This window comes from Rhineura floridana, chromosome 10 (genome assembly GCF_030035675.1).
Source record: "Rhineura floridana isolate rRhiFlo1 chromosome 10, rRhiFlo1.hap2, whole genome shotgun sequence".
NCBI classification, from domain to species: domain Eukaryota; kingdom Metazoa; phylum Chordata; class Lepidosauria; order Squamata; family Rhineuridae; genus Rhineura; species Rhineura floridana.
Window position 1 is genome coordinate 6,909,698 of NC_084489.1, and position 15,305 is coordinate 6,925,002.

General features: G+C 41.3%; 1 protein-coding gene across 12 annotated transcripts in view; it reads left to right on the forward strand.

The window, feature by feature from the left end:
• LOC133365034 (cytochrome c oxidase assembly factor 1 homolog) overlaps window positions 1-12,567 on the forward strand; it is a 102,226-nt gene extending 89,659 nt beyond the window's left edge. For 6 of the 12 annotated variants that reach the window (XM_061586247.1, XM_061586245.1, XM_061586244.1 and 3 more), the window contains 6 exons: window positions 5,575-5,617; window positions 6,187-6,314; window positions 8,213-8,316; window positions 10,185-10,336; window positions 11,411-11,481; window positions 12,412-12,567. In XM_061586247.1, the coding sequence (XP_061442231.1) occupies window positions 6,301-6,314; window positions 8,213-8,316; window positions 10,185-10,336; window positions 11,411-11,481; window positions 12,412-12,508 (438 nt within the window). In that variant the 5' untranslated portion in view covers window positions 5,575-5,617; window positions 6,187-6,300 and the 3' untranslated portion in view covers window positions 12,509-12,567. The remainder of the gene's footprint in view (window positions 1-5,574; window positions 5,618-6,186; window positions 6,315-8,212; window positions 8,317-10,184; window positions 10,337-11,410; window positions 11,482-12,411) is intronic. The other 6 variants (XM_061586252.1, XM_061586251.1, XM_061586250.1 and 3 more) reach the window with 4 other exon arrangements.
• Window positions 12,568-15,305: the final 2,738 nt, after the last annotated feature.

A 15,305-nucleotide genomic window follows, 5' to 3' on the forward strand; every position in this document is an offset into this window, starting at 1 on the left:
CACTGGCTTCCAGTTGTTTTCCGAGCCCAATTCAAGGTGTTGGTCTTGACCTTTAAATCCCTACACGGTTTCGGCCCAGCTTACCTCACGGAGCGCCTTCAACGCCACCAATTATGCCGCCCGACAAGATCGGCCACACAGGGCCTTCTCTCAATCCCGCCAACAAAAACAGCCAGATTGGCGGGTACAAGAGAGAGGGCATTCTCAGTGGCGGCCCCCACTCTTTGGAACTCCCTCCCACAAGATCTCCGGCATGCCTCTTCCCTAAATGTATTTCGGAAAGCCTTAAAGACCTGGCTCTTTCAGCAGGCCTTCGGGGTATCCGGGGAGGGTTAATTGTTATAATTGTAATGCCTCCTGCCCAGTTTTAATATTGTTGTTGCAGATGTATTGTTTTTATATTGTATCGCTGTATTTTTCAATTGTATCTTAACGATTTTGTTCGTCGCCTAGAGTGGCCATCGGCCAGATAGGCGACAAAGAAATTAAATTTATTATTATTATTATTATTTTATTATAGAACACTCTTTCAGCTGAGATTTGGCAGGCATTCTTGCTTTTAGCTTTCAGGTTTCTCTTAAAGACATTTTTTTGTGTTCTGTTTAATTTTTTTTTTAGTAGCCAATCATTTAAATGATAGTTTTGTATTGCTTTTAAATGCTTTTATGTTACTGTACACCAACCTGATGTTTGCAAGAGGGCAGTATTTTTATAAATAAATATAAACAGGAGGAGTGCTGTTATTCATAGGTTAATACTGAAAGAGGATTATGTGGGGGAAGAGAACCAATTTGCATAGTCAGGAGATGCAAGATACTGTATGTGGGGAAGGAGAGACAGGACCACCATATGGTGATGACAGCCCTGGGGCAGTCTTGTTTAGAATAAATATATGCAAACTCAGCATGACAAATACAGACTTGCCGCCAATGAGACAGAAATGGATATTTAGTAGAACAGAAAATAAAGGCTATTTAAACTAAATCAGCACCAGAGTACTCTGTTATTTTTTCTAAGGAGGAAAAATGTGCTGAATGACTGTGAAGATAACGTTCCAGATTATGTTCAGAAAGGTTATAATTTCCTGTTAGACCAGTGGAGGAAAGAAGAGTATTGATGTGAAGCTGAGAATGCAAATAATTTCCTGTATTACCCAGCTGCCAAATGCTTCCCTTTATCAATTTGCCCCCACTACCTGCCTAACTAAATATTTTTTGGACTCAATAATGTACATAGTTGGCCCATTATCCACAACTAAAAGCAAGCTAATGACCAAAAAGAAGAAATGAAATGACTCTTTTGGGGAAGCATCTAAAGTCAAAGAGGAAAGCAAAGGGAAAACAATTTCTGAATTGGATTAACTTATTTGGTAGTAGAAGTTTCTGAGATGGCAGGGTTTGCATTATAAGAACACACACACGTATACACACCTCTTTCGCTCTGAGAGGAAATTAAAAAGAAAAGAAAAAGTTCAGGATTGCAACCCACTTCAGATTGAATTCTAAAGGCTATGACAGCAGCACATTGTAAACACACATTTATGTTTTATCAACAGAGAGCTGAGGCAATTACACTTTTGTAGGGAGAGCTGAGGACAGCTGAGGCCCCAGCTTTGGAACATGTCATGCTGCAAATAACATGGAGTATTAATAAATGTAGAACAATATTTGCTGTCACGTTGGTTACAAAGCAGCAGTTCACTGGAGGAGGCTTGACAGTGTTGAGAATCACTGGAGCAGAGCCAAGGACAGGTTTTATATGCTTCAGCTGAATACAAAAGATGCATCGATGGGCCATATTATTTGACTTGAAGGCATCTGTCTGGTTGTGAGTACATGATTCAAGCAACTACATTTAAGCAAGCAACTACATTTGCTTTGCTTTTTAACTATCCAAATACAGAGACACAACCAAACTGGAAATCCTTTGGAGTAAATTAGGTCCACAACAGAAAAACCATGTATACCATGGCTATAGATCCAGATCTCTCCCTCTCTCTCTCTCTCACACACACACTTTTTGAAAAAAACTTACATCACTTCAAGTGCTTCATTCAAACTAACATATAGTTAAACCCTCAAGCTGGGACTGAGGCGGCCCAGGTACAAATCTCCCCTCCTCCAGGAACTTAACTTGAGGACCTTGGGTTGGTCACTATTTCTCAGCTTAACCTCACAGGGTTGTTGTGGAGTAAAATGGGGTGGGGAAAGAACCATGTACACTGTCTTGAGCTCCTTGGAAGAAAGGAGGGACAGAAATGTGGATTACAGTTCCTGATGCCTTTCAGGAAGCTAAAATGCTATAAACATGACCAAATACTAGCAATGACCATCAAAAATATGTGTGCGTGTGCTTTTTAAATAACTTTTTAATTTCTAGCCATATATAGCAGTTACAGGGTGGTGGAGGGGGTCAGTTTGGCCTAGTCCTAATTAAAGCTGAGGAGAGAATCTAAATGATGATGATATTCCCATTTTAAAAATACACCGGTTATAGTCTACCTGTACACATGCTTTGAAACCTGATATGACAATTGCAGAGTATGTGTGTGTGGGCCCGAGTTTTGAGGATTATGCCCTAGGTCATACAGCTTTGCTGAACAGGGTTTTGAATAGGTGTAAAGCTCCTTGCCCCACCACACCCCTGGAGCACCCCCTGTTTGGGATTTACCACTGGCTGAGTCAGCAAAGCCCCACCTCAGGCGGGTTGAGGCTGAGCTGGGATAAGGGAGCTGCACTGGCAGCACCCCAGCTCAGCCAGCACAGCTCACCGTCCACCTGTTCCAAACTGACTCATCCCACAATTCTTGGGTTTAGATTACGCTGGTAGTTCCTAATACTACGTGGTAATAATATCACATAGTCCCTTCCAGAAGGATTGCAGCATTGCTATTACAAAAGTCAGTGGTTTTTACCTACAAAATAGTTCAAGACTTTGTAAGATAAGGGATTGAGCCGGTGGGGGGAGGAGACAGGCAAACATATAACATATTAAGTGGGTCACATTTTACAAGATAGTTTTAAATGTGGGTCCTTCAGCAAAGGTTGAAGTCTACAGCGTTAGAGAAATCTTCCGACTCCTTATATGTAAGATGGTTGAAAATAAGCTGTGATGTTTTTGAAAGTTTATTTGGTTTTCAGAAAGGTGGCCAGTGGTCTCCAGCAACTAGATGTTTGCAAACTGTTTACCTTGATTTTACTCTAAAGCAGCAAATGTCGTATGGCACTTCTAGGTCATGTTTTTGAGAGGAACAAGCCCCTGGGGTCATAGCACTTTGGGAAGTGATGTTTCAGGAATATCCATATCTAATATCTAATAGTTTTATCTCATGTCTGAGCAAGCAACATTAGACATGCAAACAGTGTCACTTAAGAAAGATACCAAGACTAAAAGAAGGAAATGAGTTGTTTCTACCTCCTGCGTCAGAGGCATTTGTTTCCATTACGATGTGCAGGAAGGTGTTTGAGAGCAGTTTTGCCGAAGCCTTTCTTTTTAAGAAAACTATCACTCATGTTTCCTGTAGCCCAATGCAAGCTGAAATGCTCCTTAGACACATGGCTTTCAAAGGTGCCCAGATAATCAAGGTGGGGCTGATTTGAACAGGTGAGGGGGCCTGAGAGAAGGCAAGAACCTAGCACCACTGAAGGAATCCAGGAGGCCAAAACACAAACTGAGGATCCTTCGGATGCAAGTCTTTTCTGTGCTTTTTGGGAAACCAGTTAAAAAGGAGTCAGCAAGAGTATTTTCCAAATAAGTTGTATCCTGCTGTCTTTGCCTTCTTAAAGGTTTTCCAGCTCACATAGCACTTCTCTAGAAGGACTGTCTCTTGCTTAGTGCCTTTCTCTAGAGAAGAGAGACGAGAGAAGGCAGATAAGAATTGAAGACTTATTTAACATTCCACAAAAGTTGTAGAAGAACCTGTGGGAAACCTCCCAATCTGCAAATAAGGGAAAGGATAAGAATAGAGAGGTGTCATTTTTAGCATGGAGATGTAATGGTTATGATGATGAAATGAGGTTTGCGGAACCTGGTATCTCATTTTCAGCTTGGCCAGAGTCTTCCTGAGTGAGAGGAGTCCTACTTTGGGCTTCTTCATGTCAAATTAGGACTCTACAATACAAACGCACAGTGTACAAAACAACTGCATATTTACATCCAAAAGGTTAAGGATGCTTGCAGGAAATGTTCTGTGTTGATTTCTAGAATACAGAAAGTCAGTGGCGCCTGGTGGCCCCATGTCAGTAAGGCAGCTCGGACAGCTCCTTGAAAGTTCAAAACCCAAAGCAGATTCCATCGCTTCACTGACATGGAACCACCAGCCACCACTGCAGGAAGGGTGTGATGGGCTATCTTAATAGAAAACCTGAGGTAAAAATACTTATTTTTTCATTTTTGTTTGATAACTTATATAAGGTGTTGGACTATGACCTGGGAGACCAGGGTTCGAATCGCCATGAAACTCACTGGGTGACCTTGGGCCAGTCACTGCCTCTCAGCCTCATGAAAACCTTATTCATAGGCTTGCCATAAGTCAGAATTGACTTGAAGGCAGTACATTTACATTTTATATTACAATAATCCACAAAGATCAAATATATAAAGAATTACCATAAATTAAAGGCAACATATGGCTGTACATAGTAATAATGCATATTTATTGCTCCTGCAATACATTATTATTATTATTAATTACATTTGTATACCACCCCATAACCAAAGCTCTCTGAGTGCTTTACTACAATTAAAAACATTAAAAACAAATATACAAATTTAAAAACACTTAAAAAAAACAATTTAAAAACACATGCTAAAATGCCTGGGAGAAGAGGAAAGTCTTGACCTAGTACCGAAAAGATAACAGTGTTGGCACCAGGAGCACCTCGTCAAGGAGATCATTTTCCATAATTTGGGGCCACCGCTGAGAAGGCCCTCTCCGTTGTTGCCATTCTCTGAGCTTCCCTCGGAGTAGGCACCCGGAGGAGGGCCTTTGATGTTGAGTGTAGTGTACGGGTGGGTTCGTGGCAGGAGCGGCGTTCCATCAGGTACCATGGTCCCAAGCCGTGTAAGGCTTTATAGGTTAAAACCAGCACTTTGGATCGAGCTTTATTACAAAACACCTTCTGCCAACAAACTATACATAGCAATGATCTTGTTGTCTATGGACTCTGTCCTATTTTTTTCCCTTGCTGCCATATCACACGTCCTCGTACCTATTGGGATAAAGTTAGAAAGGCAAATCTCTTAACTTTTTCTGTTTTGTATGGAGAAACATTTTATCCCTCTGTGCCTCTGTTCCCCTTCAGGAAAATGTTTTGCTGACTTCATTTTGCACAGGTCAGTTATGAATAGGTAAGATGTAATTTTTGAAAGGAAAACATGCCAAGATTGAGAAGGAAGACTGGAAGGGGGAATAAAATGTGAAGTATGCAAGTGAACTGAGTACAGGACTCAGAAGCAGAGATTTGTTTTAGCTCTCAAACTAGTGTTTCATGTGCTCCTATTTCTTCATCAAGAGGAAATAGAAGTATCACTGTTTCAAAGGAGTTGAAAAATCCTGTGTGTCTTTCATTTCAGATTAGTTCTTCTTGGCTAAGAAGATCAAGCAACCTGTGAAAAGGTATGGCACAACATTATGATAGGCCATTGTCCTATTGTATCCCCCCCTTTCACTGGCACACAGAAGGTTAAATTATAGTTAGGGGTGGTGTTTGCATCCTTAATTGGCCCGTCTGGAACTCTAGTGAAGGGAAAGGATTGTAAAGTTTCTGTAAGAACATAAGAAGAGCCTGCTAGATCAGGGCAGTGGCCCATCTAGTCCAGCATCCTGTTCTCACAAGTGGCCACCTTGCCTGGGGGAAGCTCACAAGCAGGACCCGAGTGCAAGAACACTCTCCCCTCCCGAGGCTTCTGGCAACTGGTTTTCAGAAACATACAGTGCTAGTGTTTCTTTATTCCATCCTCTTAAGGTAGAACTCGCCAGATGAAGTAAGACCTAACTTGCCAGACTTCTGAGCATATTTGTAAGCTTTGCCTACATCTTCTTAGCGGTGCCCCTTTGATAGGCCAGCGTGTTTCTGTCATTTTTGGTTGGGATGGGATCTACTGGGAATATTTTTCAGGTAAGCTCCACCAAAACTAATGGGAGTTGCACAAGAGCTCTATTAATTGCAGCTGATTTCATTTCAGCATGATTTATGACGGCAAAGTTTCTGCAGTAGAGTGTTGTGAACATTGTAAGCATGTAGGTAAGGCTGACCCTGTGGGTGTTTCCCATGCAATCGACACCCTCCGCAGTCTCAGATGCAGAATGGAAGGTATGATTTACCTCACTACACGGCAAGACTTAGGCTGCTTCCACACTGCACTTTATTCCGTTATTCTGACGATTTCTTACCTGGTAATTTGCGCATTATATTTGATCTTTCACATGACGCACAAGCTAGCTTCAGAATTCCAGTGGAATGTAGTGGAAGTTTAGTGCTAATTTCCATGATAAATGATACCAGAAATAATCTGTTAGCAGGGCTGGAAACCCAGAAGATTGCAGGAGTTTATTGCTAGCTGCAGCTGTTCATGTGACAGGCTTCCCAGCATGCAGTGCGTTCCTGCCCTTCAGTCACGCTGTTGTTTTTTGGCCTGATGAATTTTGTACCGGTATTCCAGTGGGTGCAGATAGCAGTATTTCCCACACATACCCGTCTTGATACGACTAAAACAATTTAAAAAGTCAGATCCTAAAGGGAGAGGGCTTGCATGGCAATGGGACAAGATCTTAGACCTCCTACAGAGTGAGGAACATGGTGCATGGGTGAGGGACAAAAACAAGCCATGTGAAAGTTGTGCAAAATGCTGGTATATCTGCTGAAAAAGCTGCTGTTCCTTAACGCAACAGGTACAGTAGGGCCCTGCTTTACAGCGCTTCGCTAATGCGGCGGTCTCAATTAGACTAAAGCCCCACTCACACGGCGCTTGTTCCGCTTTTACAGCAGTTTTCGGGCATCGCGCACTATTCTATTCAATGAGTTCTGCTTTTCGGCAGGGGTCCCGAACGTAACCTGCCATATGAGTGGGGCCCTACTGTACTGCAGTGTGAAAGGGATTTTAGAAATCAGGACAGAAGCACTACCTTTTTAATCTGTTAAACTAATGCAATTAGCCCCATGTGTGAAAGCAGCTTCACAGAGCAGGTAAGCTGGACTACAACAGCCCATTTGCCCTATTGGCTGGGGCTCATGGGAGTTGTAGTCTAGCAGCATCTGGAGGCCCACAGGTCTCTCCTTAAATGAGAACTAAACAAGGAGCAGTGGGCCTTGTTCAGTCTCATGCTCTGATTACTGAGATTCGTAGCCCTAAATCTATTAAAGTATCTTCATCTCTCAGAGAGATCCAAGCAAAACCAGTCTACAGCCTTCATAGAGAGGGACAGGAAGCTGTCACAGCACATTCCGTAATCTGGTGATATGGAAAAGCACAAAAGAGGAAACGGCTATAACCTCTTGTATTCAACTGTTTAATGTTATTTTCTGCTAACCAGACTCATGTGCTTTTCCTTTGTGTATTTGTCATCTGTCTGAACGACAGAGCAAAGTAACAAATACGTGGTTTACGTGAAAGGGCAGGGCAGATGACTGTGAGGATGAGACAAAAGACCATTGCAAAACCTTCTCTTTCTCACTGTCTCTCTCACACACTCACACTCTCTCTGGCAAAAGAAAGCTACTAAAATATAGCAACTAATAATGAAGTTACTTGTCTTCTTTATTATTTCTCCTAAGAGCTCTTACCCACATTCATCCGTAAGGTTTACTCTCTTTAGTTCAGTGTGACTCTGAGGTAAATCTGCCCCCTTGCTCCGAGCCTGAATAACAGTCCCCTGTATTATTCAGCACTTACGGAAAGCTGCAGAACAATATGCTGAATTTCTAGCTGATGGCCATACCAGAGAGGTTATTTCTCCTCGGCAATTAGTGCAGCAGTAGCATCCCTAAAAGAAACGCATAAACGTATTTGGGCAGAGGTGTCTGGCCTGCTCAGTTCTCATCCTGGATTTCCTCTGAGTGAACCACAGGCTCTCAGAAGAACTGAATGCTGGGTGTAGGACTTTCATTCAGAACAAAAAATCCATTTTGCTGGAATATTGAAAGAGCTTTGGCAACATTCTCTTGTTTTGCTCATATACAGTAAGTCTATTTTCTCCCCTCTTTCCCCTTAGGGATCAAAACATGCTAGCATCCTTGAGAAAGCTTCAGCAAATGGCTATTTATCTGGGAGTTTTATCTGGTGGGGGATGTACTCTTATGTATTACTTCATACAAAGTAAGTTCTATCACAGTTAGCAACTTTACCCTGATCCACACATTCACCAGAATGAGGTGGAAGAATGTTGAGTTAGTAGAATGCAAGTGGAACATCATGTCTTTGAATTTCCCCTACATTAAAAAAAACCCTCTATAAAGAGGGAATCCACATAGCAGTCAAAGGACTGGACTAGAACCTTGCCCTCTGCATTCCTAGTTTTCTGATTGCAAGGAGTTTTTGCCTGAGGTAGTATCCCCACCTCATCTTCAGTACTACATGCAAAGTAGGAATGGGAGACCTGCAGCCTTCCAGATGTAGTTGGGCTCCAACTCCCATCAGCCCTAGCCAGCATGGCCAACGGTCAGGGTGATGGAAATTGTAGTCCAACAATATCTGGAGGCCTACAGGTTCTCCAATCTTGATATACACATTTACTTCTGCGTATCATAATTAATTGGAAGGACTGTAGCCTAGTGGTAGAGCACATGCTTGTTATGCAAAAGATCCCATATTCAATCCCTGCTATCTCCAGGTACAGCTGGGAAAGACTCGTATCTGAAATCTCGGGGAACCACTGCCAACCAGCATAGACAATTCTGAGCTAGCTAGACCAAGGGTCTGATTTGGTCTAAGATGGCTTCCTATGTTACCATTTTTTTGGGGGGGGGGAGGAATTATGCTCACTCATATGACCTGACTCTTAACACTTGAATCAGTTGTCAGTTGTATGCTCTGCAGACAAGGCTTCATCAAAAACAAAAGTCTACAACCAAGACTTTTTTTGGGGGGGGGGAGTCTACAGCCAAGCAATCCAAATTTTGTGCCCCAAATGCTGCAGAGTTCCACATGCATAACTGCTCTTATTTTGCATATTCTGCGATATTTACTATTTTGTATAGTTTATTCATATTTTCCTATCGGGGGAGGGGCAAGAGAAATAATGCTGGACACTTACATGTTGCTCTTAACCTCTGCAGATTTTATTCAGCTACTGACTGTTCAGCCATTCAAACTTCTGGTACTTCATTGCCCGTATTTCATTGCTCTTTCTTGTATACCTTCACAGCCATAATGGCAGCCGCTAGAAACTTTTAATTTAAAAGCAAAAAAAGAACTAATTCTCCCAGAAAGCTTACACCAAATACATTATGCACCCTTTCTGTATTACCCTAAAATTGTGACAGGTACACAATCCTGTCTATGAAACTAACTAGACAAGACTAATGCTGTGTATACAGCATACATTTAAAGCATATTATTTCTCCCAAAGTATCCTGCAAACCGTAGTTTGTTAAGGTTGCTGGGAACTGTAACTCTGGGAGAGGTAAGCTGCAGTTCTCAGGGTACTTTTGGGGGGGAATCATGTGCTTTAAATTTATAGTGTGTACACAGCCTAATGCACTTGGTGGCTGGGATTGCTATTGGCACTAACCCGTAGCAAAATCTTCAGCAGCACACAGGGCTGGTCATCTCTGGCTCCCCAGTGGTTTGGGGATAATGCTGTCTGTCTGGTCAGTGCTAGCTCCCAGTACCAATGTTATAAAGTTAAGAATTGGGCATTTTAGACCCAGCACACCCATTTTAAACATTTGAAATGAGTAAGTATAATTGTTACGTTATGTAACATAACAAGTATAATTGCAGTCATCTCCCTTACTTATGTTAAAACATATTTTGACATATAGAAGAAACATCCATAGTACATCTGCATATAAAATGAGAAGGACACAGCTCTTTCGCTGTTATGGGTTTGGTACCTATCAGAACAATTGGATAGCATTCTGTATCAGATTCATATTTAACAATGTCTTTTCTGATGAATATTCTTTGCTTACTCTGGACAGCTTCCAAAATGGTGGGGTGTTTGTTTTTTCTTGTTGCCTCAGAGAATTTTGCCAGAACACAGTACTATCAGGCGGCTCTGGAGCAGCTTCATAAAGACTCAGCAGCCCTGGAGGCACTTGGTGCTCCTCCTCTTAAAGTACATTACATCAGGCTGACAGACAAGAGCAATTGTGTTGATGTGTCAAGAGCTCAGGTAATACCAGACGGATTAAGACCTGATGGGGGAGAAGAGAAACAAAGGGGACCAGTGTTCTAAGTTACAGCTTGACCACAAGACTTTTTAGGATATAAATGTTTAAAGTTATTGTATACCATCAGCTGTCCAGCTAGGATTCCTGATAACCTTAAGACACCACTAGGTCAGATTACATATCTACATTAAATGAGCTTTGTCCAAAAGGACTCCCACAAACTGAGTGAATGGATAAAATGGCAAATGCAATTCAGTATAAAAAAGTGGAAAGTGATGCATATCAGGGCAAGAAAACTTAATTTCACATACACACTTGTGAGATCTGAACTGGCAATGACTGACTAGGAAGCGAGACCTTTGGAGTCAGAGCGGATAGCTTGATGAAGATGTCAACCCTGTGTGCAGCAGCTGCAAAAAAAAGGAAATTCCGTACCAGGGATCATTAGGAAAGAAACTGACAATAAAACTGCTAATATCATAATGCTGTTATACAAATCTATGGTGTGACTGTATTTGGAGTTCCCTGTACAGTTCTGGTCCCCTCATATCAAAAAGTTTACTGTCGAGTTGGAAAAGGTTCAGAAAAGGGCAACCAAAATGTTCAAGGGGATGGAGTGACTCCTCTATGAGGAAATATTGCAGCATAGGAGCCTTTTAGTTCAAGTCAGAGGTAACAAGATAGACTATAAAATTATGCATGGCATGGAGGAAGTGGATGGTCTCCTAACACTAGAACTCATGGACATCCAATGAAGATTCAGGACAGACAACAGAACGAACTTCTTCATGCAGTACATAGTTAAACTATGTAATATGCTCGCACATAAGACAGTGATGGCCACCAATGTGGCTGGCTTTAAAAGAGAATTAGACAAATTTATGGAGGATAAGGCTACCAATGGCTACTAGTCATGATGGCTATGCATATTTATATGGCTGCATGGATGTCAAGCTGATATAATTTGTGATTTTGAGACATTAGATTTTAATTCTGTTCTGAATTATAAGAGTTCCATGAACAAGGAATAACTTTAACAAAATGTCCTTAGAAGAATTTGACTTTTGCATTTACAGTTAAAGATATCTGGAACAAAGTCAGCTGGTCATCTTTATGTCAGTTCAGAAAAAGACTTCTCCCTGAACAGGTACGTATTGTTTGTATATATGTATTCAAGCAGTTTCTGGGAGATGAATTATCACAAGAAGTATGGACTAAGTGACATTTATACCAAATGTTACCCTTGCTGATTCTAAATTACATCATTTGTGTATAACAGCTCCAGCTGAGTTCCTTATAATCTTGCAGAACTACTAAAACTGCTGAATCATATAGCAGTGATCACTTAGGCCAAGTTCAGAGTTACAATGGTGCTCATGTAGTGCTTCACCCAATACAGCCATTTGTGAAGCAGGATGTAGTCTGATGTAGATGCAGTTGCATTGCCAGTAGACATCAATGTAATCTATATAAATAAGCCCAGGTTTTAACTGAACTGCTAGTAAAGGGAATGATACACTCTTGGTGCAAGCACCTATCATTTGGAAGCAAAATGCAGCAACACAAATATGGCAATAGTTTCTAAAGAGCTGGGAGGGCAATCCAAACCCTGCCTATGCAGTAGCAGGGCTTTATAGCAGTCGGGCATCTGAAGCCCAATCATGCACTGCAACTAGGGCAGAAGGGTGGGGGAGCAGGTGCAGCAGTTAGGAGCGACTACAGGGCTCCTGACAGTGGCACTTCTGCCTACCTGCCTGGAATGGAATGATGCCTGTATCACTCGGATGATAGGAGGCCAATGTAGCCAATCCAACATCTCCTCTCCCCCAGCTCAGCACAAAGGGAGGGGGGTTGGATTGCTCTGGAACTCAGCTCATTGTCTAGAGAGGGAACATCCCAGTTTATTCAACATCAAAGAAACAAAACTTACTAACTGTAAGAAAATCAGTGTTTCATGCTTACTAGCATTTTTCATGCCTTTTAAAGCTATTGTGATGTTAGGAAACGACATTACTGCACCTGTTAGAGGTAAACATTAATGACTGTATTTCTTCCCTTATCTTCTATGGTTGTACAGCTGGCACCTGCAGGAAGTCACACTGCAACTCCGTAATGGCCAAAGTGTTCCAGTGTATGTAGCATCACTAAAGAATACTTCAAGGCAAGAGATGTAAAATTCAGACTTGTGCTACTTGTATTGAGTATCCTCACATTAAAGGAACAGGCTACTAGACATCCTTGAAACAAGAAATATTTTTATGTGATATTTTAAGTTGCTGATTCTTCTCACCCACTCTCCCTGCCTTTTGTAAATTGAGGTTCAGAATGAAACAGGGGCTGCAGTGATAACAGCTGGGGGGGGGGACCAGATTATGTTGGACTTCAGCTCTTATTAGCCCCAGCAAGCATGGGGCAATGGTCAAGGATGATGGGAGGTGTAGTTCTGCAGTATTTGTAAAAGCTGTTCAGATATTATTTTAAAAATAATTTTAAATGGGGACTATAACACTGGTTGGACCAATTGTCTTTAAATGAACTTCCATACCACACCTTTCTTCCACACTTTTGTGTTGTTAAAAGCTTTAAACACGGGATGAGATCCAACGAGTTGCTTGGGGCATTTGCAAGGGTCTGTGGATATGCAGAAGGATTTTTTTTTTTTTTTACACAGAGGACATATTCAAATCAAAGCTGCTTTGGAAAGGTTCATCACTTTCAACCGTCGTTTGACAAAGCCCTCTGCAGCTCACAGATCAGGGTGACTTCTACCGGCTAGGATCCAGAAAAAGACAGCATAGTAGTTTTTTTTGTCCTTGCACAACTGGTTATGACTTTTAAACTCTGGTTATGTAATAAAAGCCTTCTGCACACACAGGACAGAGTAAGACTCATAAGCAAGTAGTGGCATTCAGAACAGCTATTTTGTGTGCCTTTATAGCAGCTGTGGGAAACCTTTGGCAAGAGTTCCCCACACCTACTTTATAGTAAATTAATGAACATTTAGGACAATATGCTGCATTAATATAGCACTTTAAGGTGAAAGCATGATCTCATCCAAAGGGACCATAGAAGAAAAACACAACTGAGGAAGGAGAAGCATAGGCCAGCTGCTAGCTTGTTGCCAAAACATTGCTTCTCTGGATACACTTCTAAAGATGTTATGCCATGCTAACGATAATCATGCACTAATTCATCAAGCACATGCTGCCCCTTTAACATTTAAACTTGAAGAGGGCCTGAAAGTATGTTTCTCCCACCTTTAAAGAAAAGTGCATGTCTAAACATAACAGTAGCATACATAGCAGATGTACAGTATCACATATAGCAAAAGTTATGCATGTGAAAACCTTTTGCTGTGCACAGGTTCTTGCTCAGTGGCAACCATGGGCATACATCCAAAGCAGAGATTTGTGGAAAAGTTGTCTCTTTATACATCCATTCTGCATCCCACATAAAACAATGAACACACATTCAAGTATGCATCCCAAACTTGATGGGATGGCTCATGATGTTCAGCTGTAGCCCTACCAAACTAATCTCTAACGATACATTAATGTTTCTTGCCAGGAAAAGCTGCCAACTAAAGGTGCTGCCTTTCATATGAATTGGGACAAAGGTTAAAAGCTTTTATAAAGGTGAATTCATTTATTAGCCCTTTTAACACTTGAGTATATTCCTTACAAAATGTGAAAAATTATGATGTTACATACATTGTCCAAATGACTAGGTATTGCTCTCCTTGCAGTTGGTGTGACTAATGTTGAGGGAATGAATAGTAAGCAGCATTTCATCACTGTCATTCATATACTTCCATTGCTAACTCTTTTTAAATGTATTATTGCTTGCATTAGGAGGCAATCAAGCCTGTCGCATAAAAATTTCAAGCTACAAAGAGAAGGCAGTGTTGAGTAGTGCAGATACACTGCTTCAGATTCAGCTTTGTTGAAGATTTAATATGGTAATGACACTGAAAGCCAGGCCAACAAGTTGAATTCTGGCCAATTGAAGAAAAAAGTTGTTTTTATCCTTGGGATTCTTCCTCTGTATTGGTGTGGACAGAAGAAAAGTGATTCTGCCAAACATAAAGTAACCCATCATAGTTAAAGGAGAAACCTTCCCCGATATAGCACCACACAAAAACATTTCTCTATTGACTTCTGGTACCAGTTGCAGGCCTCAACCTATTTTTCCCACAGTAGTTCTGGGAGTAGCCTCAAAGACTTCACCTGAGCTTCATGGAACAGAAGGGGTACAGCCAGTAACTGGAGAGCTGTCTCCTACCTTCACATTGGAACTTTGGCTTTCTGGAATACACTGCTGAAGCAAATGCTACTGTCAGCTCTGAGAGAAAGGGAATGGTTTTTTAAAGGCACAGTACAGGCAATGAAGCAATTAAAAGCCCTAGCTGCACTACTTGATGAAAACTCTTTGAGATGCCAGCTATCTCTCTTTAGCTCCTATAAGGAGCAGGAAACCACTTGAGAGTTAAAGGGCTCCCTAAGACTTGTGGAATACATTAAAAAAATCCAAGTTACAGTTGGTAAGTGCTAAAGAACATAATTATAGAACTGGAAAAACCAGCTTATTGCATTGAAGGAAACAGTTTTGTACTGGCCAACAGAAGAATGTAATAGATCTTTTGTGTTTAAAGTCAGTAATTCTATAACTACAGTAGGCATACAACTGCCAGGATTCTGCAGAAATGTTTAGAGGCATGGCACTTCTTTGCTCTTTAACAGGACATTGCTACATAAGTAAATTTAAATTTATCTGACAGTCCGTGTTTCCTTTCATTTCCCCTTTATTATGACTACGTAAGTACTTACAAGTTGTTGTTCCAACGGTAAACTTAAATTTGCCATTCTAGGTACTGGATACCTAGAGGTGGTAATCAGCAATGGAACCAACTAAACTATATCTGTTGCATCTAACCTTCTTATAAACTCGAGAGAGACAGCACTTCCTGTAGCA